We start from the raw sequence: 27,164 nt of genomic DNA on the forward strand, positions 1-27,164 counted from the left end.
GATTCTGAACTCTTAATGCGTACGCAGCGACCACTACATTTTTGTCCTTACTTTAAAAAGAAAAATGTCAACAGAATAGATTTGAGCATATGTAGGAAGCCACGAGGATAAATCCTGGCACTTCTTGCATAAATACACTGGCAGAATCAAACTAAAAACGTTTTCCAAAAAAAAAAAAAAAAAAAGAGCAGATTTGTTTTGAAAGCACTACGATATCATCAGATGGCCTTTCATTGACATTTCTTATGTTGGCACGGTTTCATTTTGACATTTAATTGAAAAGCGGTGCACTGTCCCATTAAGACACATTAGGAAGCAGCTTCACTCCTGAATCCGATATGGTTTCGCTGTGTCTACGTTATAGAAGGTGTCCATTAATGTAAAATTTGGACCAACCAAATCTGAAGCATCCACAAAATTACAGACCTTAAAGAAAAAAAAAGGTGTGAAAAGTCTGGTTTATATTTTCAGACCGAGAAAACCGAGAGGATAAAGTGTGATGTGTACTTTGGCATGAAAATGTGACACAATCTATGACTAGAATACTGCTATAGTTGCAAATCACTGTTTCAATACGAAAAAACACAAAAAGCTCTTTGAGAAAATCTTTTTCTTGATGCTTACTCCAGACTGAACAAACGTTATACGAATTATTTATTTTTGGGCAGGTCAAAAGAAGCATATATTATATGTTTGCAAAAACCAACATTGGACACTAAAGTGACCCTGAGGGTGTTAGTGTGGACTTGCTATGGACTTACTGCCCCCTCTTGGTAGAATCACATACTACATAATACAACATGACACTGGGAGACTGAATATTCAAAACGGCAAATCTTAGCTTTTACCTTAAGTCCACTTAAGGTAACGTATTGTGCTAAAAAGTTATTTTGTCTTTGTTGGGAGGTCTTGTTATAAATCATACTACTACACATACTTCCTGTTTCTGTAGTGCTATCAAAACGACGAATAAAAATGTTTAAAGGTGCTTCTCACTTCTCAAATACCTTATTCTCACAACTTACCTTCAAAGGAAAACAATATGGCTCTCACCATGTAGACAATCGACATTACTATAAAAAAGACTGAAAAAATCTTTTAAACAGCATTCCTTTTCACTTGGTGAGGAGGTTAGCTAGCATCTCAGAGGATTCATCTAATATTCTCTAAGACAGCACAACAGCTTCCAAACACATTAGAAATCAGGCAAACAGGTAGATAGATATACAGTACGCTGAAGGGCCTAGTACAAATGTTCTTTCTTCTTTCAATACTACTCATCAAGCAGTTTAAAGGGATAGTTCACTCTAAAATGGAAATTCTGTCACTATTTACTCACCCTCATGTCCTTCCAAACCTGTATGACTTATTTTCTTACGTGAAACACAAAAGGAGACATTTTGAGGAATGTCCAAGCTGCTCTTTTCTTACAATGAATGTGAATGGTGACCACATCTATCAAGCTAAATTTCCAGTAAATAATTATTGAAATCTCTTAAGTTTTTCGCACAAACAGCTTCAGAACACTTGGAATATAGTACATGAGGGCATATGGATTAGTTTTGTGAGGCTTTTATGGTGATTTTTGTTCTTGACTGCTTTGGACTCCATTCACTTTTTATTGTGTGGAAATGAGCAGCATGAACATTCTTCAAAATGTCTCTTTTTGTGTTCCACACAAGAAATTAAGTCAAACAGGTTTGGACTGACGTAAGGATCATTTACTCATCCTAAGGTCATTCCAAACCCTTGTGACTTTCAACTTTCTTCTTTTCCATACAGCGACCACATCTATCAAGCAAAATTTCCAGTGATTAATGACTTAAATGTATCTTTTAATGTCTGTTTCTCACACAAACAGCTTCAGAACATTTGGAATATAATACATGAATCATATGGAATAGTTTTTGATTATTTATTATTTTTCTTTTTTTCTTTTTGACAGAGTTAAACTAAATTAGTCCATATGACATGTTTATGAATGTACTATACTCCAAGTGTTCTGAAGCCGTTGCATGAGAAACTTAAGAAATTGAAGTTACTTATTAGAAATTTTGCTTGACGGCTGTGGTAACCATTCGCTTTTATTGAATGAAAAGGAGCAGCATGAACCTTCTTCAAAATATCTCCTTTTGTGTTCCACAAAAGAAATAGAGTCAAACAGCTTTGAGATGACATAAAAATGAAATAAATCCTCAGTTTAACTTGAACTGTCCCTTTAAGGTAGGACAGATGCAACAGCCGTGCCTTCAAACAATAACACTGACCCTTTAAACTCTAAATGGATTATGCCGCGGCTAAGTTTTTAGATTCAAAGTTGCTTTTAGTCTCAGAGTTACTGCCTGGGGCCAAAGTGCTTTTGACTCAGTTATTGTAGATTGTAGTTTTAAAAGGTGAGAGATTTTAAGAGGAAGAGAGTGAGCGGGAGGGAAAAAACAAAGAGGAATTATTACTGAAGGGTCGATGGTCCATTAACGGTCACACCATTTTGTAGACCATTTCCACAACGAGCATAAGAAATATACAATATATATATAGATATATACATACACGCAGGCAAAAATAGTGTAAATAAAATAAAATCAAGCATCCGTAACACAATAAAAAGGTGGATTGGTATAAATACATATAGAGAGCTGGTGGAATGAACCAGAAAGAATGACATTAGAATTGTGAGCACAGTAGCAATTTAGATAGAAAGTTGGAAGGAGATTGGAAAACGAAGGAAAATAAAAAGGTGAAAAAACAGGGAAACAAGTGCCTCTGCTCTATGTGGAGCTCTGGAGGATGATCAAATGAAGGAACGGGTTTGGCGGGCGACTAGTCGGACTTGTCTCCGTCTTCCTCACGGTGGCTGTCGGAGGTCTCGCGTGTGCTCTTATCCTCCTTGGCCAGCTGGGCCTGAGAGGCCAGGATGCTGGAGAGGGAGAAGAGGCCAGAGCTGGAGGTGACGGCGGGGAGGCCGGCCGATTGGCTGAGGCCGAGAGGGAGAGGGGTCATGGGCAAGGCCAGCCCCTGCAGCTGAGAGAGCTGGTGAGCCTGGAGCTGCTGCTACAGAACACACACATACAGTGTTGTTACCAACATAGTAACTTTCGGTTACACTTTATTTTAAGGTGCCCTTGTTACAGTGTAATTACACATTTAAGTACTGAGTAATGTTAAGTAACTACATGTACTTACTATAAGATTAGGGTTAGGTTTAGGCTTACTTGCATGTAATTATGCATACACATGTAACGTGTAACAAGGACACCTTAAAATAAAGTGTTAACTTTCTTAGTTTACTTCTCATTACATTACTATAAAACATAGTTTCAGCTCTAAAGTATGACTTTTATTTGTTACAAAAAGATTTATATTTCAAATAAATGCTTTTCCTTCTATTCTAGTGGCAGCCGAAATTTCAGCTTTGCCATCACATGAATAAATTACATTTTAAAATATAAAACAGCTCACTATATAACTGACCACAAGCATTTGAATGGGAGTGAATCTATCTGACCTACGTTACTTGGTGGAATAACGGTTTACTGTGATTACTTTTTTATTAATATTAATAAATGTAGTTATTTATTGAACATTGGTACTTTTTGAATTATATTGGTGATATTTAATAAAAGCTGTTATTTGATTAAGAAAATATCATTTTCTGTTGTATTTAATAATATAAAATAATTACATTGTATGACCTCTCGTACCCCCCTTATTCTATTGGTTATTTTATTTTATAATTGTATGGGTAGTATTACTTGTTTTTGCATTGTTTTATATTTATTTTGCATTATTTTCAAATGTACAAAGCAAATGCTGCAAATCTTTTCGCAATGTACAGTGGTGGAAAACGTTTTTGCCCCCTTCCTGTTTTTTTTTATTAAAAACAGGAAGGGGGCAAAAACCTTTTCACACCACTGTAAATGTACAGATTTTGTCATGCCAATAAAGCATGTCAAATTGAAACTGAAATTTAAAAGAGACAGAATGAACAAATTTAGAGCCATATAAACGCAATAATTACCATTAAATAGTCCTTACAGCAGCAATGCACAAAAAGTATTAATAATGCATTTCTTTAAAGATAATTAGACTGCCATCAACCAATGCAGATGCATTTCCATAAGCATAGCCTACTGTATAAACCTGTGTGCACCCACATGAGCCACACACACACACACACACACACACACAGAAAGACAGTTTACCCGTATGATGGAGTTCATCTCTGGTGGGGTGACCTGTTTGGCTCTCTCTATCGCCCCCAGAACCTGCTGCTGGTGCTGAAAAAGACACACAGATCACATCTTGTACAGTATTCACACTCACATTACTATCATTATGCAAACATAATCATGCATTTACACTATAAATACCTGCCCTCCAAAATAATGCACTGAACCCATAGATTTAATAGTGAAATCTTTACATCCCCAGCCTGTTCAAATCAGTTATGTATGAACAAATCTGCAATATCATGAATAAGATGACAAATCAGACTATCTGTTAGTGTTTGAGACGAGGCGTAATGCTATAAACTATATGTTGAGGTAACACTGGTATCTCTCTCTCTGTACCTCTTGAGACAGGTAAGGCAAGACTTGAGCACAGATCCCATTTAATCTCTTCACGATCTCTGCCTGCAGGGAGAAACGCGCACACACACACACACGCAAACACACACTTTTCTGTTCAGAAAATTCTTCCTTTTTAAAATTGTCACAAATCCCTACTGTTGCTCAGCTGCAAAAATATAAACAGACCTACTTGTCTAAGTACATAATTGGACAACAAATAATCTAATAATAAATTATAAAAAATAATAGCTTATTATATACAGTGGGTACGGAAAGTATTCAGACCCCCTTACATTTTTCACTCTTTGTTATATTGCAGCCATTTGCTAAAATCATTTAAGTTAATTTTTTTCCCTCATTAATGTACACACAGCACCCCATATTGACAGAAAAACACAGAATTGTTGACATTTTTGCAGAGTTATTAAAAAAGAAAAACTGAAATATCACATGGTCCTAAGTATTCAGACACTTTGCTCAGTATTTAGTAGAAGCACCCTTTTGATCTAATACAGCCATGAGTCTTTTTGGGAAAGATGCAACAAGTTTTTCACACCTGGATTTGGAGATCCTCTGCCATTCCTCCTTGCAGATCCTCTCCAGTTCTGTCATACATACATACATACATACATACATACATACATACATGTTTTAAAAGAAATATATTTCAAACTAATATATATATAAACACATATTTAGTTAATTTATTTAACATATTTAGTGACAAAGAAAAGAACAAAGATATGAAGAGAAAGCTCATATCAGGAAAATGTGATTTTTCCGAGTCCTAAAAAAATGCCTGCAAAGCTTGAGAAAAAAAAAATGGAGAGAAACATGCAGTGGGACAAAGAGAGAGGCAACAATAAGCCTGTTTCAATAGCCTGCCATGCTGACACTTCATACATAGGTTCACAAAACACTTCCAAACAGTTCTCTCTAATGGCCCCCTACTCAAACAATCGGCAGAAAGCTCCGACCAAGATGATTGATCTCCGACAAGCAGCTCGATGTAGCTCCATGAATCATTAGATCAGCTCGGAGGTAAAGAGAGAGAGAGAGAGAGAGAGAGAGAGAGAGAGAGAAAGAGGGGAGAGAGAGAGAGAGGGGGGAGAGAGAGAGATGACTGCATACCAAACACTGGCATGCTTTATTCTTTGCATTCATGCCCTGTATTTCTGTCTCGCACACACTCTTCCGTTCCCGGCTGACTTTTTAAAACATATTTCGCCTGTGTCACATAAAGGGGCAGGGACTGATGAATTGTGCTCGTGAGACTGGCTGCAGCAGCGGCAATGGAGCGTGCCTAGATTTCCACGTGCAGTCTGTCAGTCTAACTGTCTGCCATATACAGATCACACTATAGACATTACAAAGTTATAAACAGCAACACTTATTGGTGCTGTTCATGCATTCCACATTTTGTGGACAATGAAGCAATTTCAATCATTTCATCATTCAAATATACTTATATATAAATGGCATATTTGTAAATTTGTACTACGTACTATGTATATATATATATATATATATATATAAAATGTGTGTGCATAGAGTAGAACAATAGAGTAAGAACAGTAATATTGTGATATAATATTACAATTTAAAATAAGTGTTTTGTATTTTACTGTTATAATATAATTTATTCCTGTGATCAAAGCTGAATTTTCAGCATCATTACTCCAGTCTTCAGTGTCACATGATCCTTCAGAAATCATTCTCATATGCTGATTTGCTGCTCAAGAAACATTATTAATAGTTTTGTGGAAGCCATGATAAAAATGTTTTTTAAGGATTATTTGATGTATAGAAAAAATATCAGAAGAACAGTTTTTTTTTTTAAATCTTTTGTTTAGTAATGAATTTTGAGCTTGTTTTTTATTTATTAGTTTTATTTAGTAAAGCTTCTGAATCATTTTAACACATCATTACTGATTAAAGATATATAGGTTTATATACTATATTTTCCCAAGATTCTTTGATACTGATACACACATATACACATATATATATACATATTTATACATACATACATATATATATATATATATATATATATACACAGGTGAAAAAGGCTACTTCCTATGGAATATATATATATATATATATATTTACATTTAACAGATGCTTTTATCCAAAGCGACTTACAAATGAGGACAATAGAAGGAATCAAACTCAACAAAAGAGCAATGAAATGCAAGTGCTATAACAAGTCTCAGTTCAACGCAGTACACGTAGCAAGGGTGTTTTTTATTATATAATAAAAAGAAAATAGATAGAATAGAAAAAGAATAGAGCAAGCTAGTGTTAGAGGCCTTTTTTGCTTTTGTTAATTGTATAATAAATAAAAAGAAAAGAAATCGATGGAATACAAAAAAAAATAGAGAAGCTAGTGTTATTTTATTTTTGAGATAGCAAGCAGTTAGTAAATGAATAGAGTGCAAGTTTAAAAGGGGCAAGTTTTTTTTTTTTTAAGAACAGAATTAGAATAGAGAGTGCTAGAGTTAGAGGGTCAAATAAAGATGGAAGAGATGTTTTTTAGCCGATTCTTGCAGATCGTACGTACGTACATATATTTTAGTGTGGACCAGTGGACCAGTCAATCAAATATCCCAGCTATCATGGCCTAGAAAGTGTACTCAAAAAGCTAGCCATGAATAAACCAATTTTCATGAATTGTTAAGGCATAATTTGGCACCCCACTGACACTTCTGTGTATAGCCAGTCTCAACTGAAGCACCAGCATTCAATAATGTTGAGCAAAAGCAATGAAGATGATCTGAGCGTGTAAACTGCCTCTCAGGGATGTGTGTAATTCGTCAGATTAGACAAACTCACCTGCTTGTGCATTTCGATGTTCAGCCCATAGGACATCTCATAGTACTGCAAAAAAATAAAGCCAGTCAGACATGAACACGCTGCACTGCAGCTCTAATACACAGAACTGAACATCTAGGACCTCAGCGTAACATGTGCGGGCGTACTGGTGCGCAGTGCGTGCTGAAGTGTTAGCCTCGCTCATCATCCACACGTCTACGAGCAGCGCAACACAACCTCAGCCGCTAAACAAGAGCAGAGAGCACCAGTGATGGAGTCAGAGTTGGATCAGGGTCGGCTCTGCCAAGCAGCAGTAGGTCCCTAAAGCAATTACCACCCACGCAAAGCGGACGCCCACCCTCCCCATCTTCCAGCGGGTGCGGACAGAGCGGGGGAACCCGATATTAGAGGGAGGGAGGGCGCTCTGGCTGATGCGCGTGAGAGCAACGGCGCACAGATTAAATGAGATTAAGCTGCTTGACGGATCAATTAGAGGCGGAATATCAGACGGTAATACGAGGCCCGGGCTGGAGACAATGAGGTTAGAGAGGAGGGGAGGGAGTATCGTCGGGGGGATGGAGGAGAAGAGAGAGCAGAGTGAGTATACAGACAAAAGAAAGAATGGCAGACAAGGTGGAAAAGGAAGAGATGGGGGTGGACAACTAGGAAGGAGAAGAAGTCAAATCATACAAGATGGAGCCAGAAGCATCATGGCCAAATTTAAACTGATAGATTTTTTAAGGCAAATGGATTTTGAATGCAGCTTCTTAAAAAAATGTACTTGCATTCTAGAAAAGTAAGTTACGCAGTTATTGAAAGTAAAATAATTACTGAAACATTTACTGAAGTGAAATATTTATTGAAGTAAATGAATAAACAAAAAAACAAGTAAATAAAATAACAACAATATAATATTTTATAATGTCATATTATATTTACATTATATATAAAATTATATATTATATATAAAAACTAAGTTGTTTGTAAATAAATAAATCAAATAAAAATTAAATATAAAAGAGCCACCAAATTGTAAAATAATATAATATAATATAAGAACAAAAAACAAAAAACTAATAAATATATAACAATTTAATAATAATAATAATAATAATAATCTCAAAGTTTTTAATAAAAAAATTAAAATAAAGCTGAAATATAATACCACATAACAGACACTAAACTGAAAAAAAGTATAATATATATTTAAAGATAAGTTGTTTGTAAATAAATACATAAAATAAATATAATAAGATCCACTAAGATGTTTGTAAATATAATAAAGAAAATAATAAGACTATAAGAACTGTGACACAGGAACCACTAAACTGAGAAAAATAAATAATATAATAACTGCCAAGTTATAAATAAATAAATAAAATAAAGCAAAATTAACAATATAATTGACCGTTCACAAAGAGCTTGATTGACAGATGATCTGACCAATCATAACGCCGAATCGCCATCTTGCCCAACAAACAAATTAGATAGGAGTAGATTAACTTCGGTGGACTTAAACTTGAAAAATTGTGTGTATTGACGTCTTTCTGCGGTTGAAATAAAATACGTTATGATGTTCATTCATGTTTATTTCATGCTTTAATTAAATATGAAAAGACGATCGGTTCATGTGCCCCTTAAACTGAGGCAATACAGCGATCTGTTATGACAAATTACAGAGACACAAAACAGTATTTATTTTTTTAATTTCTTAAAAGACGACAAAATTTTAAAGCTGAGACCTTGTTTTATACCAGACGTAACCTGCTCTGTCTCGCCTGTCGGTTAGTGCTGTCAAACAATTAATCGCGATTAATCGCATCCAAAATAATAGCTTTTGTTTACATAATATATGTTTGTGTATTGTGTATATATTAAACAAACATAAATATACACACATTATGTAAACAAAAACTTTTATTCTGGATGTGATTAATCGCGATGAATCGTTTGACAGCACTAAATATAATATAATAGGGGCTTTCGCACCGGAGGAACCTTTTAATAGTTTTTAGAACTACTGTCGGAAGTTCCCGCTTTTTGCCGTCTTGGCACCGCAGGAACTAGGAATGTATTTAGTTCTAGGAACTCCATTTGGGGGAACCAATTTAGCTCCTACTTCAGAGTAGGGTCAAAAACCATTCTATAGGAACTATCAGTGGCACAGTGTACGCTGATTTGCCAAACGCATACAAAATATTTTTAAAAAGCTGTGTAAAAATATTTACTCCACGAACATGGAAAACACCGATAACGGCATTTACCTGTTGTCTGCAGTGTTGTGTTCTTTTCTCAGTGATACAAGGAGATTTAGTCAGATTTTCACACACTTTCTATTGCGTAAAATGTGCATTTACATTCCATCTCCGTTATCATGAAACCTATGACACGGCACAACACACACACAACAAAAACAGCTCAGAACACGGCATCCTCCATTCACCGGTTGTTGATGTTTGTAAATGCCGTGAATAAAGATGTCACTGTCGGCCACTTCAGAGTTCCTGCTGCCGGTGCGAATGCAACCAGGAAAACGGCCCGAGGGAAAAATTGGTTCTCTAGGAACAACCCTGCTGGCTAGTTCCTAGAACTACGCGATGCGAAAGCGCCTAATATAATATAATATAATACTAAACTGGAAAAACAAAAAGAACAAATACAGGCATAATAAGAACCACGAAGTTGTTTGTAAATAAGCAAATATACTAAATATAGTAATAAAATATATAAAGGACCACCACATTTTAAGTAAATAAATAAACAGGTAAGTAAAGAAAATATAACTTCCTTTAAGTCACTAGAGTACCAAGTGAGCCCAGCTATGCCACTGATGTCCCCTCAAAAAAATATGTGCATGATGCCTCTGAGTGGACAGGAGGTACAGAATGGTAATAAAGCAGCAGAAAAGACAGCGCAGAGGCAGACAGAGAATAAGACACAATGGAATCAGACAGGTAAGGGCTAGGTTAGTTTCTTGCGGATGTGAATATGTTCTGGCACATCTAGCCTAAGGCACATCCTTCTGGAGGAGAGTGCGTTCTGTGCAGACTTACCATGATATAATGACGTTGCATTTCTGACTTCTCACTGGCCAACTTGTCACATTCGAGCTTCAGACTGGAAAGAGAAAAGAAAGACTGGTCAATGAAAAAAAATGTAGACACTAGACATATATTATGCAACCGAGGCCGGTTCAGAATGCAGTTCAGAATGCTTCAGACATTTTTTTTAAAGATTTTTCTTTTGGCTTCTTCATATTCTATTCCGTAAATAGGGAGAGGAATTTAAATGTTAATAAACTGTTTATTTTAGGAAAACCATACAAAAATGTCTTTATTATGCATCACATCTATAGGCTCTGAAAACAGCAAATAAGGGTCACCGATTTTCAGAGGTGGGGGAATCGAGTCACATGACTTGACTCGAGTCGCAAATTTAAGGACTTGTGACTTGCTTGACTAAATAAAGAAAATGACTTGACTTGGACTTGAGATCCAGTGACTTGAGACTTGACCTTCATGACTCGGCAGGACTTGACTTTATAACAACTCTAATTATTATTATAAATCATTGCGACATAATTTGGTAAACAAAACGCAAGCCACTGAACCAGCGGCAGAAGTGATCCGAGTCTGCGAAGTTCATGACACTGCACGAGCACAGTCAGGAACACAGCGCGCCAAATACAGGGAGCAAGAGAATCTCCCGAGATGTTTGGATAAACACTTCGAAACTGTATGCATTTGCTGTATGCATTTACAAAGCCAGGACGTCGGCACTTCAGAAAGGAAAGGTATGTAAGCTTGTTCGTTACTTGAAAACAGCATTGGTCTTAAAATTCAGCTTAAGTCTGTCATTAAATTAAAGTGATTATAAATGATTAATCTCGTGTTTATAATTAACGATGTCAAACTTTAAATTCGCTGGCGTTTGCCTCTCAAAACGGTGCTTTAGTGTCAAGCATCCCTCTTTGTAAATCAATATATGGAATTGTACCACGGAAACCACAGTGTTTTATCGATTAGTGATGTTTCTTTTGCACCCAAAATCCAAGATATGTTATCAAAATGGCCTTAGTATGAGATTTATATTTATAACATACGATATTTAGTAATATTTTCAGCGCGGCTGCCAGTTCCGTTCAGCCCACAGCTAAAGAAATACGCGCGTCTCTAAGCAACACACTGAATACTAGGGCTGTGTATCACCAGCAAAGTCACGATACGTATCACGATACAGAGGCCACGATACGATACGTATCACGATACATGACTGCACTGAATTTCACCTCAGCAGAATTTAGAAAAACAGCTGTTTATTAAACACTGCTTACTATAGTGCCATTTCTAACTATTGGCAGAGCAGGCAGCTGACCTCTGCATTATGAAGGGCCTCCATAACTGTACCACAGTACAATATAGGTAATGGCATATGTTTCATGTTTACATTGTGCACTCCCACCAGGTACAATATTCTGATTGTTTGTATCTTTAAGCATATAAATAATAATGTACTCGTTCTAATACATTTATATTGTAATGTACTCATTCTAATATGTTGAAAAAATCATTTACATTGCTGGTAGGTTATCATCGCACAAATTAACACACTCTCTACAATAAAAAAAATATGTTTTTTTTAAAAAGTGTTAAAACTAACGCGCTGTCTTCACTGTATCTAACGCACACATGCTCAAGGCTGATTTATACTCGACACGTCCGCAAGTTCACTTTGAGTGCACGTGACGTCATTTCACGCGCACAACATTTTTTGTAACTTTCCGCGCAGCTCCGCTTCCGAAGATGACCGAGTTCAAAACGACTCTAGCCGAACAGAAGCAGTTTGATGTTAAGTTCAGTCACACACACCGATCACGTTGCGGCCGAACTCAAGACATCCAGGAACAAACTTTTTAGCACTGCCCCGCAGTTTTATCAACTAAATAGCTTAATCGCTCTAGAGCTACATTATCTTTCTCAACAAGGAGCTGGTAGCATCATTGTTTTTAAAGGAATTAAAGCCACAGCTTTACTGTTAATAGAGAAACGTGGCAAAACGGTGGTAATTCATACATACACAGCCTCTTTCTCTCTCTCTCTGTGTCGTAAATGAACAGTTGATGAATTACACTTTTCTGAGAATAGACTTGAAGTGGAGATAGCTAAACTGCAAGCTAACCAGTGTTTTCAGGAAGCAAGTACGTTTATCCTCAGTGGAGAGAGAGGGTGCACAGGGTTGCCAGGTTGACAAAGATAAGTAGCACATTTAGCAGATACAGTATTTCCGTATTGGGGATTACGTCTCTTTATATCAGGCAACCCAGTTGTGTTCCTCTGCGGCCAGATTATTAACAGATGCTCTATTCATTCTTTTTTAGAAACCTCTAGCACTTTTCTACTCAATTTTAAACGTTGTAAAATTAAGCGTGGTCCACTGCTGCACACGTGCCACAATATCGATACAGGGCCAGCTGTATCGATACTCGTATCGTCAAATCTCTGTGACGATACATCGTCGTTTCAATATTTTGAACACAGCACTACTGAATACTGAACGAATCCAGGGATTTGAACGAACTGGTTGAGTGATTGAGTGGCCCATTCTTGCTTGTTCATGAACGAATCAACTGTTTAGAATGAATCAGTTCAATGAACGCTTCTGTGATAAAGCAGTGACTTGCCACCACTTACTGGCGGCATTAATGCCATAGAGTAGGCCTAACATAGCCTTAAATGCATAGCTGTCAATTTAGTTCTTATTATAAAAAAATCTAAGAAATCAATAAGCTACAGGGGAAGATACATACACATTAACAGCAATAGGCTTCTTGTTTTGAGCCATGACAATAGTTTTCAAGAACAATGTAGGCATGGAATAATGTCATGCAAAGTGAAAGAAAATCCAAATAGGGAATCTATATCCGATGAAAATTTTGGGTCCATTTTATTTCTGATATAAGGGGTGATTTGTAGTCAGCATAGCATATTATTTAGCATACTCCCAGACTGAATCCCAGTCTTCGCTGGATAGATTTAGTGCAAAATAATTTTCCAACATCTGTTAAATATTATCTGTCTCCTAGGATGGTCAAACTCAATATAACATAAATATGAGATACATATTTTTATCTTGTATTTTTATAAATATTTTCTCAATTACAGACTTTAGTGGTATACAAAGTAGTATTTTGCCTATATTCAAAATGTTATACTTAAAACGTTATTATTTAAAATGTATAATTAAGAAAGTTAATTTCTGAGGGAAAATGAATAAGGTCGTGTGGCAAAAAAATATTTGTTCCTGTTTGATACTGTGCCTTGGCTTGACTTGATCCTTAGCAGGACTTGACTTGCTTGATTTGTTTGTACTGTGACTTGAGACTTGCTTGAGACTTGATGGCAGGGACTTGAGACTTGAACATGTGTGATTTGCCCCCACCTCTGCCGATTTTTAGCCAATCAAGTAATTAGCCAATCAAAAAAGCCATCTGGCTGTCAATCATTTTGCATGTTTGGGTTTTTTCTTGTGTGATGATTTTAGGTGGCACAGTTTGAAGAAAGTCAAATGGTGGACCTTAGCAAAATTACAGAACATTTAGTCTGTCGATTAATTTTGTAATAAATCAACAGGGGTGTAAAAAGCACTCAAAAATATACTTGAGTAGAATATTCGTTCGGAGTAAAAGTACAACTTTAAATTGTATTTGAGTATTAAAAAGTAAAAGTACTGTACTAAATCAGCCACATTTAAGAATTGATACACTAACAAATAAAATAAAATAGGAAACCTTTTTTTTTTCTCTAGGTAAATTATTTTAGAGAACATTAAGTCAGTCAAAGATTTGTGTGATAAAATTAATTGAATAAAGTTTAAGAGAATATTGGCCATTTAAATTGATTGCTGTACTTGAGTATTATTATATTTTTTATTTCACTCAAGTAAGATAATAGTATTTTACACCACTGTAAATCACCCAAATCAGGACCCAAAATCAGACACATTTAAGAATCTCTAAAATAATAAAATAAAGTAAAATAATAAAAATAAAATACAAATTTACCTGGAGAAATAAAAGTGCTTGGAGAATATTTAATCGGTCAAATATTTGTGTGATGAATTAATTGAATAAAATTGAACAGAATATTGGCTTTTTTTTTTATATATATATATATATATATATATATATATATATATATGCTCATCTATTATATTTAAGAAAAAGTGTCGGGACTGGATTTTCATACAACGACTGGAATCGAACCAGAATTTCCCATATGAGCACCACAGCTAATCGTGTCTTCAGCATGTGTGCAAACCATTAGCCTTTCAAGCCACATTCTCTTTTGTTCCCAAAGAAAACAAAAACTTGATTATGCTTTTTCAGTATGTAGGGAAATCCAAAAAGAAGTTGGAAGTTTTCCATATGGAAAAAGAGCATCGAATGGGAAAATGTCCAGTGATAACAATCCAAGAAAAAGTATCTGATCTATATTTAAAAAAAAAAAAGTGCCACAACATACTAGAGGTTCTTGTTTTGTCACCGTATGACAAGCATTCTGTCTCTTCATACCTCTCCAGTCTGCTGCTTCCACTTATCCCAAAAAAAGGGGGGAAAAAACCTGGGCTGTTATGACTGTGTAACATATATTGGGGGTTGTCATGGTGACCATCCTCCCTGCTGCCAGGCTACCTGTGAATGGCCATGCCAGCTACTGATTGGCCAAGGCCTCCTGAAGATTCCAAGGATGCTCTCGGAGAAAGAAAAAAAAAAAACACGCCAAAAAAACCACACGTTGATGGGAGTTTTATTGCCGCTTCTTTCTGCCTCCAAATCGCTCCTGCTGTCATCCTTATTTTGATTTATGTATTCCCTGATCTATTTATGCATTTGTAGAAGGGAGCGACAGCTCGGCGAGGCTCTGGGGACCGCCTGCAGTACATTTCCTTTAAAAGGCTGAACGCAGCACCAAAAAAAGCCCTCGTCTTTTGAATCTCAATTGAAGTCAATGGCGGCGAATCTATGCTCTGAATACACACACAGAAAAACGTAGGGCCTATTCTTCTGTGAACCAGGGTTAAATGAGGGTTTGCTTGTTGTCATGGGAATATGGAGGGAAAGACATGTTGCCTTAAAGACGGGACAGTAGCAGCGTCTTTGTGTCTTTAAAAGAGTCTTCCGCCTCCGTCTATAGGAGTCAAGGCATCAGACGGACCAGATCACAGTAGCTGCTCCGTGTTAATCGGCAAGGGAATGAGGCACTAGGGAAGCTTGTTAGAAAAAAAAAAGCCTGCTAATAGTGAGTTTAGTCACACTGGTTTGTAGAGGACCTCCTTAAAGAAGCAGTTCGAAAATAAATGTGGTTCTGAACTCGTATGGCTGTCTTTCGTCTGTGGAACACAAAATGAAAATGTTTGATAATGTGCTGGTCGCTCTTTTATAGTGTAGTCTGATTCCAGAGCAAATTACTCTTATGAACTGATTCTTTTAAGGGATCGCACAAGAAGACTCACAAGTCTGAATCAATCTGATGATTCTGATTAACATTTGACTTAATAAATCACGAGTCATTACTTTCGAATGTGTAACTTTCTGTTTGCTCTTTTCTACTATAGTCGAATTCAAGAACACATGAGTAGGGCTGGGTATCGTTCAAAAATTTTCAATATCGATACCGATACCTTGGCTTCGATACCGGTTCCTGAACGATACTTTTTTCGATACCAGTTTTATGAAATCAATTTTAACAAGGTTTTATTTTTCAGCTTGTTGATGTTTATACAAACTCAAAGACTCATCTCCTGAGCCACTGCACAAAGGAACAAAATGTAACCAACAGAATAAATCAGTGCAAATAGTTTTAATAAAGCTCAAATAGTCTTCAGTTTACACATCCGTTAGGCTACATTTACACTAGTGTGTGCTCGTTTTAAAATGCATGGCTCAGAATCATGATTTCTATTTATTTTCCACTGATTTACTGATGAGCATTAGCAGCTTCCAGCACTGTCTGTCTGTGTTCTCTTTTCTGACTCAGAGTCAGAGCAGAAGTAATGACATATTTAATTTCAGCAACATTACATGGCCAAAACACACATTAGACGGCAATTGGAAGTTATTACAAACACTCGATGGTGGTTTAAAGTGAGTTTTGAGTAAAAGCAGAATATAAATCTTATTTATTGTCTTATGTAGCATGATGCTACAGTTTGCATGAATGATCACATAACACGCGCTTTCGGTTGTGTAACGTGAACAAACATCTGCATATGATCAGAACTTCATGCAGCTCCCCCGCTACTCTCCATTGGAAATGAATGACTGAATGACCGGTCTGTCACTTGTCGGAGATAGTGGAAAGCCGGCTTGAAACGCAGTGGAAACGCCAGTATGACGAGGATCGTTTTCATTTTAAAACATAAACGCACCAGTGTAAATGTAGCCTTACATCTAAGGGGGCTGGGACGCATTCACACTACAGCCTCACGTGTGCGCCACATCTCCGAGTGTACCCGGTGTAAACTAGTAGGTGTGTTCCACTTGACGCGGACCGACTGTGCAGACCGATCGGTGTATTACAGTACCACGAGAGCAGACTGCTACGTGTGCTTTCGAATCGCTCTCGCGGATGTCAAACACTGATCGATCTGTCGTGTGTTGCAGGCTTGTTGGCTCACTGACGCTGATAAGATTAACCCCTTAGGTATCGAAATTTGGTACCGAACGACGAGACGTTTTTCGATACTCGATGGTATCGAGGCAATTCAGTCGGTGCCTAAAAGGTATCGAACTCGATACCCAGCCCTACACATGAGTTTTATTGAATCATACAAGAAGACTCATGAGTTATGGGTTAGAATTAATCGGGTGATTCCTTCACAGAATGAACTCACTGAATCGGAGTAGTAACTGAATTATCATCTAACTCACTCACTGAATCACGAGTCATTACTTTCCGACTCGTAATGTGCTGGTTGCTCTTTTCTACTATAATTAGATTCCAGAACAAATGACTCTATTAATTGTTGTATTAATGAATCACACAAAAATACTCATGAATTATGGGACATTGCAATTCCAACTGAATGGCCGGGTCACTGAGTGAATTCAACTGAACTGAATCTGGGTGCCTCCAGGAGTGGTTGTGGTGCCGTGGTGGATGCTGTCAGGTGGTGTGCTGTGGTGATGTAGGCTGTAGCAAGGTGCGGGTCCTCGAGCTTATGCAGCAGGTATCAAGGCTGTGTCACCTGTCATCCTGAAGTGTGTTAGTCCGAGTCGGTGGTTTGTTTGAAGTCTGAGAGGGTGTGAGAAAAACGCTCCCCTGGAAACCCTAAGCTTGTGCCAGGCTTCGGCCTTGTCCTTTCCATTCATCAAGATCCTCTGACTCAAAACTGGTTCTTTTCATTGACCAACTTCAGCAAAGATCAACTGGAAACTTCAGATTACATCAAACCTCTCTTTCAGACAGATGAGACATGCAAGTATCAAACTTAGTCTTATTAATTAGGTATCATTTGCACCTTTTTACAAAGGTGTGTTTGAACTAAGAATCTGATGTCTCCCTCGGGCAGATCTGCTGAATATGCAAATGGTTCTATAACGTCATATTCTTATTTCTCTTCTCTTTACTGCGTTAAGCTTTTAACCCTTTCCTATAAAACTGTGTGTGTGTGTGTGTGTGTGTATGTGTATGTTAGACAAGTTTATGTGTTTATGTAGGATGTTAGACCAGTTTTGTGTTTATGTAGTATGTTAGACTAGTTTAAGTGTTTATGTAGTTAATAAAACCTTACTTGTATCAGACTTGACGTGGTTCATTGTTTGCTCATAACTGGAGTCACTTAATCATGCAGATTTATGCTACAAGCTTTTGTAGAATTGTACAGTAAGAAAGTTATTTCCTTTAACCAGGAAATTAACGTTCTTAGAATTGACAAGACAGTTGACCCTGAGAGGTCAGCTAAATATCTACAGTGGATCTAAAATATTCATAATTAATTATAACTAGTTATGATTAATTATTCATATTTCCCATGAGCTGATTCGTTACACATATTTGTGAAAAAAATCATTCAGACTGTTTTTCAACCAAATCAACCAATTCACTGAAAAGATCTGACTCAAAATAATGATTCATTCACAAACCAGACATCAACTATTTTTCTCATGAACGCAAAGAAAAAAAAATTAAGTCAAGGTTATCTTTGAAAAATGACTAAAATTTTTGTCTGTTCCTTGCACAAAACCATCACATGATTTCAGAAAAGTTTGAATAAACTATTAAACTATTGAGTAAACTATTCATATGAACCAATTTTATGTTGCTTTTGAGTCCTTTTGAAGCTTTTGTAAAAGAGCAACCAGCACATTCTTCAAAACATCTTTTGTGTTCCACAGAACACCGTTATTGTTGTTAACCAAAACTTTAAACATTTCAGTAAATGAAAAATATTAGATGAAAAACTTCAATTTCAGTTTTAAAAGCAATGCTTCTATTTTTTATATTACATTTAAGTCGAAATTCTAAAAATGCTAAAACTAAAACTTTAATTAAAATAAATTTAAGACAAATATAAATAAATAAACAAATCTGACAAAAGCATATAGCAAAATTAATAAAACTACAATTAAAATGAAAACTGGAAATATAAAAACCAAAAGCTAATTTTATATATTAATAAATACCATAACGGTATATAAACAATACAAAAATAACACTGCCAAAGAAAGAACATTAAGTTTAAAACAATGAGGGTGAATAAATGACAGACTGTGATTTTTAGGTGAACTATTGCTTTAAAGGGATACTCCACTCCAAAATGAAAATTTTGTCATTAATCACTTACCCCCCCATGTCGTTCCAAACCCCTAAAAGCTTCGTTCGTCTTCAGAACACAATTTAAGGTATTTTGGATGAAAACCGGGAGGCTTGTGACTGTCCCATTGACTGCCAAGTAAACTACACTGTCAAGGTCCAGAAAAATATGAAGGACATTGTCAAAATAGTCCATCTGCCATCAGTGCTTCAACTGTAACGTTATGAAGCGACGCGAAGAAAACAAAAATAACGACTTTATTCACCAATTCGTCTCCTTGCTACGGTGATGTGGAGAGACACAGAGGAGACTAATTGTTGAATAAAGTCGTTATTTTAGTTTTCTTCGAGTACAAAAATTATTCTCGTCGCTTCATAAAATTCATATTGAAGCACTGATGGCAGATGGACTATTCTGACAAAGTCTTTCATACTTTTCTGGACCTTGACAGTGTTATTTACTTGGCAGTCAATCGGACAGTCACAAGCCTCCCGGTTTTCATCCAAAATATCTTAAATTGTGTTCCGAAGACAAACGAAGCTTTTAGGGGTTTGGAACGACATGGGGGTAAGTGATTAATGACAACATTTTCATTTTGGGGTGGAGTATCCCTTTAAGGCACTGAAAATGTGTGTGTGTGTGTACCTGTGGTATTGTGCTTGAAGGAACTGGAACTCGTCCTTGATGCGGTCGCACGAGTCTGACGTTGTGAACTTCAGCTGCTGCGATGAAGCCTGGAACAGAAGCAATTTATGGCGGTCAATCGCATTATTCAGAAAACCTGTGTCGCAGGATCAGCTGGGCATCCGGGGGGCGGACCAGCGCTGCCGTTTCAATGCCAAGACCAGAAAAATCCGGCCAAAACAGATGCGGCTTTCTAAACACAGGGAATTTTGTAATCAAGAGTGGATTCAAGTGTACTGTATAAAAAGCAGCAAATAAAATCTCGAAGGCTTACTGCAACATTCAAAACTCATAATTTAGAAGGCGTCTGTCATGTCTGGAGCGCGACACCACCCAAGGTTTTTGAATTACATGCATTCCGCTTGCAGGTGAGCTTACTTCCCTAGTGTGGGGGCCACACCTGTAGGGAAGATGCAGATGTTATTGGAACCGTTTTGCGCTTTTCAGGGTGGATTTTTCCTAGACTTGGTGATATGTTGGAGGTTTTCCCAATAAGCAACTGCCATACTCAAATTTTGATGAATGCAGGCCTTCCAGCTTTAAATGCAATTCTGAAAAAAAAAAAAAAAAAAAAAAATTTAAATGCAATTCTAAAAAAAAAAAAAAAAAAAAAAAACAGAGGAAGATCTCTGCTATTGCCAATGTTTCAGATTCTGGCTACTGAAAATGAACACTAGAAATGTGCATTTTGGTCATTTTGACAGTAGAATTAACTTGCGTTTTCTGGGTAGGATGAGGGTTAGCAACGAGCAAGCTTTTTGATTAGTCCATGTAGACATGAGTCAAATGAGCTCAAACCTTTGGTCAGAGCGAGGAGTGAATTAACATGTTGTAATTTATTTGATTTTTTTCCATTAAAACAATATTTCAAGTTTTGGTATAGACCACATTAAAGAGAAGCAAAGATAACAAGAGACACACAAAAGGGACACAAATTCGGACACTTGTCATCCATCAGAATGCAGGACTTTTTTTTATTGGGCGCTCTGATCTCTTCTGAACAATCGAGCAGCTGATTCATCATGTTATTTTCAAAATTGCCAACCTGTTCTTGACTCCTTTCGAGTGTTTGCGTTTTTCCGTTTCAAAAATCCCGAGCCACTCTGCGGGTGAGAGCTCGACGGATGAAATTCTCAGTACGGGCGGACCAACCTTTAACACAAACTGTGTACTTAGCCCGAGCGCTCTGTGCTCCGCTGCATATGAAAGAGAGGCTTGTGTCAACAGCGAGCACTTAGTGCCCAAACAGTCAATCTTTTTCAGACGCCGCTAACAGTAGCCCTCACATCTCTGCGTGGCTACAGGAGATACAGTTTCCTTAGGGAATGCTGGGGAACGGGGCCGATTGGGAATGTGTTCGAGTTGACGGCTCTTGGTGGAGCGTCCGGTGACGGGGTGTTACGTACACACAATACTTGCTTTCAACGGCGGCCATGTTGACCTGCTTGCTACACCGTAACGTCATCTGGACTGTTTAAGCAGGCACTGAACACTGTTAGCTGTTTGCTAAACAGAGAGAGCACTTTAAAACTGTGATTAATACATTAATACAAGTGTGCTGAAACCGATTAGCATATACTGTGTGAATGAACAAGTGCTTATGGGTCCTAAAGAAGTTAATACTGAGCAGAATTGACCGTTAGCAAAGAGCTTGATTGACAGGCGATCTGACCAATAATAACGATGAATCTGTCATCTTGTCCGACAAACAAATCAGACAGGAGAGTAGATTAACTTCGGTGGACTTAAACGTGAAAAAGTGTGCATTGATGTCTTTCCGCTTTAAGAAAATATGAAAAGACGATCGGTTCACGTGCCGCTTGAACTGAGGCAATACAGCGATCTGTAACGGCACATTACAGAGACACAAAACGGTATTTATTGTCTGAATTTCTTTGCTCTGCGATGTATTTTTTACTGCGTGAGAACATGGTGTGTAGTGTGAGAGAGGCATGGCTTGTCGGACATAGCAACAGTAACTGAAGCTCTAAACACACTGCACGATTTTCGGCTGTCCCAGACGAAAGATTGGCATCATGAAACAATCGTGGCGATATCGGTGATCGTGGCTCCTAATCAGTGATCCTACGTCGTACAGTGAGAGAGGTTCAAAGATGGCCGTTGTCACGGTCTTGCGACCAAAGATAGCCTACCATACAGTGCGATCATCTCACAGTGTGTTTGCTGGTACGATACACGTTTACTGATCAACCAATAAAAACGCGACATGAAATCAACGTGACATGGCGCTAAAACATAAAACTGCTTACCTCAAGCTCTTATCCCTGCCTCTTTCGCCGCTTCCACTTTTTTTTCAGCGCACATAAAAAAATACAACTGCTAAAGTGTGATTTATCATGCTCTTTTTGCTTATCACTAGCGCATGCTGATGACATTTTATTCTACTATAGTAACGTGCGTCATAGCCTTCGAGTCAATAGGTGTCATCATCGTACAGTCTACACACATCGTAGCCAAGTTTATTACATCCATGTCGCACAGTGTGACATGCAGTGATCTTATAGCTGATTGCTTATTATAGATTGCTGAAATCGTGCGGTGTGTTTTGGGCTTAAGGAGGATGGGGTCAATTATGGTGATTTTTTTGTAATGACTCTGAACTTTGTTGCTTTGACATTTAAGTGAGGTGCTTATTCAAAGCAACTTTAAGGACGCTTATTACAAAGTCAATCGTTTATAAAATAACCTGGAGTTAAATGACTGGTTCAAGTGTACAGTGGTGACTTAAGATTTATTCATTTTCTAGATGCTTAAAATAATTTTAAATGAAGTAAATGAACCTAGTTAGTCAATGATTCATGATTACCTATTCATAAAGACAGTCACTTGCTTCATTCCTGAATGAATCAGCTGTTCGTAAGAATCAATTGAATGAATGATTCAGTGATAAAATGAGTGACTTGCCGCCACCTGCTGGCAGTTTTAGTTTCATTTTTAAAGTATCTTTTCAGTTCTTTAAATCATTTAATATTTCTATATTAAACATTTTATATTTAAAGCATTATGGATTTAATTGCACTCATGCCACCTCTGAGTCACATTAAATGTCTGAAAATACACCAACAAGCCACGTTTGTGTTCTTCTGTGCCACCTCTGTACAAATTAATTTTGTTAATACTGATTTCATCTTATTCTATTTGTTCTTATTCTGTCGCTTTAATTAGAATTTTTAAAAAGCTTATAAAATAATTTTTTTTTTTTTACAATTTGACATAAAAGATGACACTTTTAATAAAGTTAGAAAAATGCCATTACAAAGGTAAAAACTAAATTTCACTGCAAGTCACTTTAAGGAGTCAAATATCATCTCGTAATGGGAAGGCAAATTTTTTATCAAATTTTGGATTATTGATTAGAAGGTGCTCCTAAATTTTTGACTGTGCTCCTAAAAAGAAAAGTAAGCGTAGAGCCCTGGTGTGTGTGTTTGTGGGCACATCACTGATTTGTTGAAACCTCCCTCTTTTTTAGGGCTGGGTATCGATTCAGATGTCCCGATTCGATTCGATTTTGATTCGCAAGCTCTCAATTCGATTCAATTCTCGATTTTTTTGATTACATTCAGTGAATATAGTTTTAATACAAATGCTATTGATATTTCTAAAAAATTAACAGTAAACATCAGTTAACAAATAGTGAATTAATAAAAAGAAATTAAGAACAACATGCCTGTATTTTAAACCTACTCTTTTTTTTTGTATAGGTTTTTTTTTAAAACAATAATAGGGCACTATAAAATGTTATTAATTTTTCTGGTAATCAGCTGAAGGCATAAAACATTAATTTAATTTATCCTAATCAAATGAAAATTAAACCCTTTTATTTTTTTGGCAAACAAAGTGCTGCACAACAGAGGTTTACTGTTAAAATTGAAAAGAAAACAGATGTGATTACTCCTTTAAAAATAAAGATTTATTAATATTTATTAGCAGTAGTAGCATTGAGTCTTAAGACTGCTAAATAGTAATATTCTGACCGTAGAACGTTAAACTAAACTTTTATTTTGACGGTTGCCGTGAAGAACTTCCAGCTGGTGTGTATGTGATATGACGGTAGATTTCTCAAATGAAACGGTAAATGCTAATGAAGTGACTCACAGAGCAGCTGGAGATGACATTCGTGTTCATATCATCATATTGTGAGACGGCAGAAGCTGAAAAGACCGCGAGCGTCATTCGCGCTTTAGTATGCGTGTAGTAAACAAAACAGTGCACCGCACCATCCGCCATTCATTCATTGCGGAAATCATGGCGCCTTATGCGTGATATCAAATGCTTCCGCAGATTTATAGTATTACTATAGCATTTCACCTGAGCATTGCGAATCATGCGTATGGCCATGATAAGTACTGAATGAATGACAGGCTTTCTGTTGTAACATCGTGCAAGGTAAATAAGGGTGACATACTAGATGAGAAGACTAATGATAAGATTCACGTTAATCAGATCTTGTTTTAAATGTGTGCTGAAATAAATACTGGAAAAGATCGATTCGCGGCTTTTGAGAATCGATATCGAATCTACCTCATTTAAAAAAAAAAAACGATTAATCGGAAAATCAATATTTTTTTGCCCAGCCCTACTTTTTTGTGACAGGCATCAATGTATCTTGCTGCTAGTAAGCTACAATCTTGTTTTTCACCTAATAAATATTGAAGTTGTGTTTTCTTGTTGTTTCTCTCTTTTTCTCTCTCTTTCTTTCTTACACAGTATAGAATTTAATATCAGCCTATCAGTTAATATTGTGAGATTATTCATATTTATGTCTCATTATTTATTTGTTTATTTATACAGTCTAATAAATTGTCGGCTTATCAGCATCAACCAGAATTTAAAAAAACTTATCAATATGTACTGTATGTATGAATGCATGAATGAATGAAAGAAAATCATCTTTTCTTGTAATTTCACAAGCAACCATTCGCAAAAACCCGCCCTCCTTAGTTACTGTTGCTACGTCTGACAAGCCATGCCTCTTTCACACTACACATGTTCTCACACAGTAAAAAATACATCGCGGAGCAAAGAGGAAACTGACAACACACCGAAAGACAAGACAGAACTGGTTACTTCTGGTATGAAACAATGTCTTAGCTAGGGCTGGGCGATATAGCTAAACAATTTTAATGTTTCATATCGTTCGGTATCGATAATTACTGACATTTTTTATAACCTTTTTTAAAACAGAGCAATAGAAAAAAAAGTTTAAATTTAACCACTATTTTTTAAATCAACCCAATTTATTGAGACAAACAACAAATATTTTGTTTTAACAGTCAAACACAAAATAAAAATTAAACAAATATCTAATTTCTAATGTTTTATATGCAGAGTAAATAGGTCTTAAGGAAACATTTGGCTTGTATCACGAGGCCACAGGAGGGCGCAATGAGCAAAATAATGCAACGCATTAAATTGTCAACACAAAGAAATGACTGTCTATAAAAAAAAACGTTAATTACATCTAAATTAACTCATAAATAAAACATAATTTTGTAAATTGCATAAACAATTATGAACAAAACAGCATCATGTATTTATGCATTGCTTAATACAAAGAGCCGAAACGCCCATCACACAGATTGCCTTTAAAAACATAAGATGCAGTGAAAAGCAATAAACCTCCACCAATTCGTGACGTGTTTTCTAAAAGTTTAAACTGTTTTAACTTTGCATGGCTTTCTAAACATCTCGTGTGAGACGCGAGTGCAGCAGTCATATTTGTCGGTCTAAAAAAAATGCACTGAATATGCGTTCTGTGAATGGCTTGGTTTCGGTTTTAACCTAATCAAGATCTTCTCCGCATTGAGCTTCTATATTTCTCTAATATTTTGAATGAATAACACAGCAACTGCACGTCTCATGGGCTAGACTAACAAAACATTAAAATGCCACAACGTCACTTACATCATCATCACCGCATCTCGCGCGCCACTGATGACACTCCCTGACGCACACCTAATGTTTGATTGTACTATTTTTGCATTCAAATGCAAATGTTTATTTTAAAATCGACTAATATTAATTTTTTTATTCACAATCTCCTTATCACAGGCAGGGCACTGCACTGCACTCATGTTCGTGTTTGTGTGTGTCGCCCAGGCCTAGGCTCAGCTTTAAAATTTGGTCTTTTTTTTTTTTTTAAAGAAATTCAATAAATAAATAGCGTTTTGTGGCTTTTTAATGTGTCGTGACAGATCGCTGTATTGCCTCATTTCAAGCGGCACGTGAACCATTCGTCTTTCCATATTTACTTAAAGCACAAAATAAACATGAATGAACATCAAATCGTATTTTATTTAGACTGCAGAAAGACGTCAATACACAATTTTTAATTTTAAGTCCACCGAAGTTAATCTACTCTCCTGTCTGATTTGTTTGTCGGGCAAGATGGCGGACTTGGCGTTATGATTGCTCAGATCACCGGTCAATCAAGCTCTTTGCGAACGGTCAATTACACTAGTAAATTAACCAAGTCTTAAACTTGAATGATAATATGTATTAACATTAGCACTCAAACTAAATTATGAATTTTGGGGGGGGTTTGAAGAATCACAACTTATAATACCATTGCTGTCAGATTTTATTGCCAATTTGAAATACGTTATTGAAACATAACATTTCACACAGGAGATTTCGGTCTGTTTCCCATTCAAATAGATATGAGCTGTACTGATATAACTGGAAATAGCTTCTCAGAAATGTCGCAAAAATAGCCGCTGACTGAACGGACTCTCTTTAAAAGTGACTCATTGCACTTCTCTACCAACGGAGCGACAGGTTCGCTTTATGGGATTCAAACCTGCAACCTTTTGGTTACCAGGCCAAATCTTTAATCACCGAGCTACACCAGCCTTAATAAAGTGACGGAAACCTTCAAGGTTGCGAAGCTTAGTCTAATGATTTTAAGCTTTAGAGCAAATCCCATATTCACTTAAAAAAAGAAAACCACATACAGGCGTCATGCAGCACAAGAGCCAAAATATGGGACAATCCCTAATTTGACTCTGCTTCTGTGCGCTTCTCCTTTGAGATGCAATTAAACCATTAAAAGGCTTTATACGCTGGTGGGCAAATTGTGAGTCTTCTGTGGCTAAATGGGATTCATCATTCCTGTAATTTACAGTTGTGCCTCCCACCCCACAGTTTAACAGAAAAAGAAATGTTCTAGAAAATTCTTTCAACTCTAATGTTGGCAGTTTTTTTCCCATCCCAAGGGATTACATACAAAAGCCCAGATGTAGTTATCTGAAGAGGAGAAGA

General features: G+C 36.6%; 1 protein-coding gene across 2 annotated transcripts in view; it reads right to left on the bottom strand.

Annotated features, from left to right (window-relative positions):
- Positions 1–1,376: 1,376 nt before the first annotated feature.
- LOC107593322 (amino-terminal enhancer of split-like) overlaps positions 1,377–27,164 on the bottom strand; it is a 55,321-nt gene continuing 29,533 nt past the window's right edge. Inside the window, exons 2-7 of one of the 2 annotated variants that reach the window (XM_016282997.1) lie at positions 19,845–19,933; positions 10,439–10,502; positions 7,407–7,451; positions 4,572–4,634; positions 4,203–4,277; positions 1,377–3,048 (exon numbers count right to left, since the gene is read on the bottom strand). In XM_016282997.1, coding sequence (XP_016138483.1) covers positions 2,821–3,048; positions 4,203–4,277; positions 4,572–4,634; positions 7,407–7,451; positions 10,439–10,502; positions 19,845–19,933 — 564 coding nt within the window. In that variant the 3' untranslated portion in view covers positions 1,377–2,820. Of the gene's footprint in view, positions 3,052–4,202; positions 4,278–4,571; positions 4,635–7,406; positions 7,452–10,438; positions 10,503–19,844; positions 19,934–27,164 lie in introns of both variants that reach the window. The other variant, XM_016282996.1, reaches the window with a different exon arrangement.

Source organism: Sinocyclocheilus grahami, unplaced genomic scaffold (genome assembly GCF_001515645.1).
Source record: "Sinocyclocheilus grahami isolate Dianchi unplaced genomic scaffold, SAMN03320097.WGS_v1.1 scaffold169.1, whole genome shotgun sequence".
NCBI classification, from domain to species: domain Eukaryota; kingdom Metazoa; phylum Chordata; class Actinopteri; order Cypriniformes; family Cyprinidae; genus Sinocyclocheilus; species Sinocyclocheilus grahami.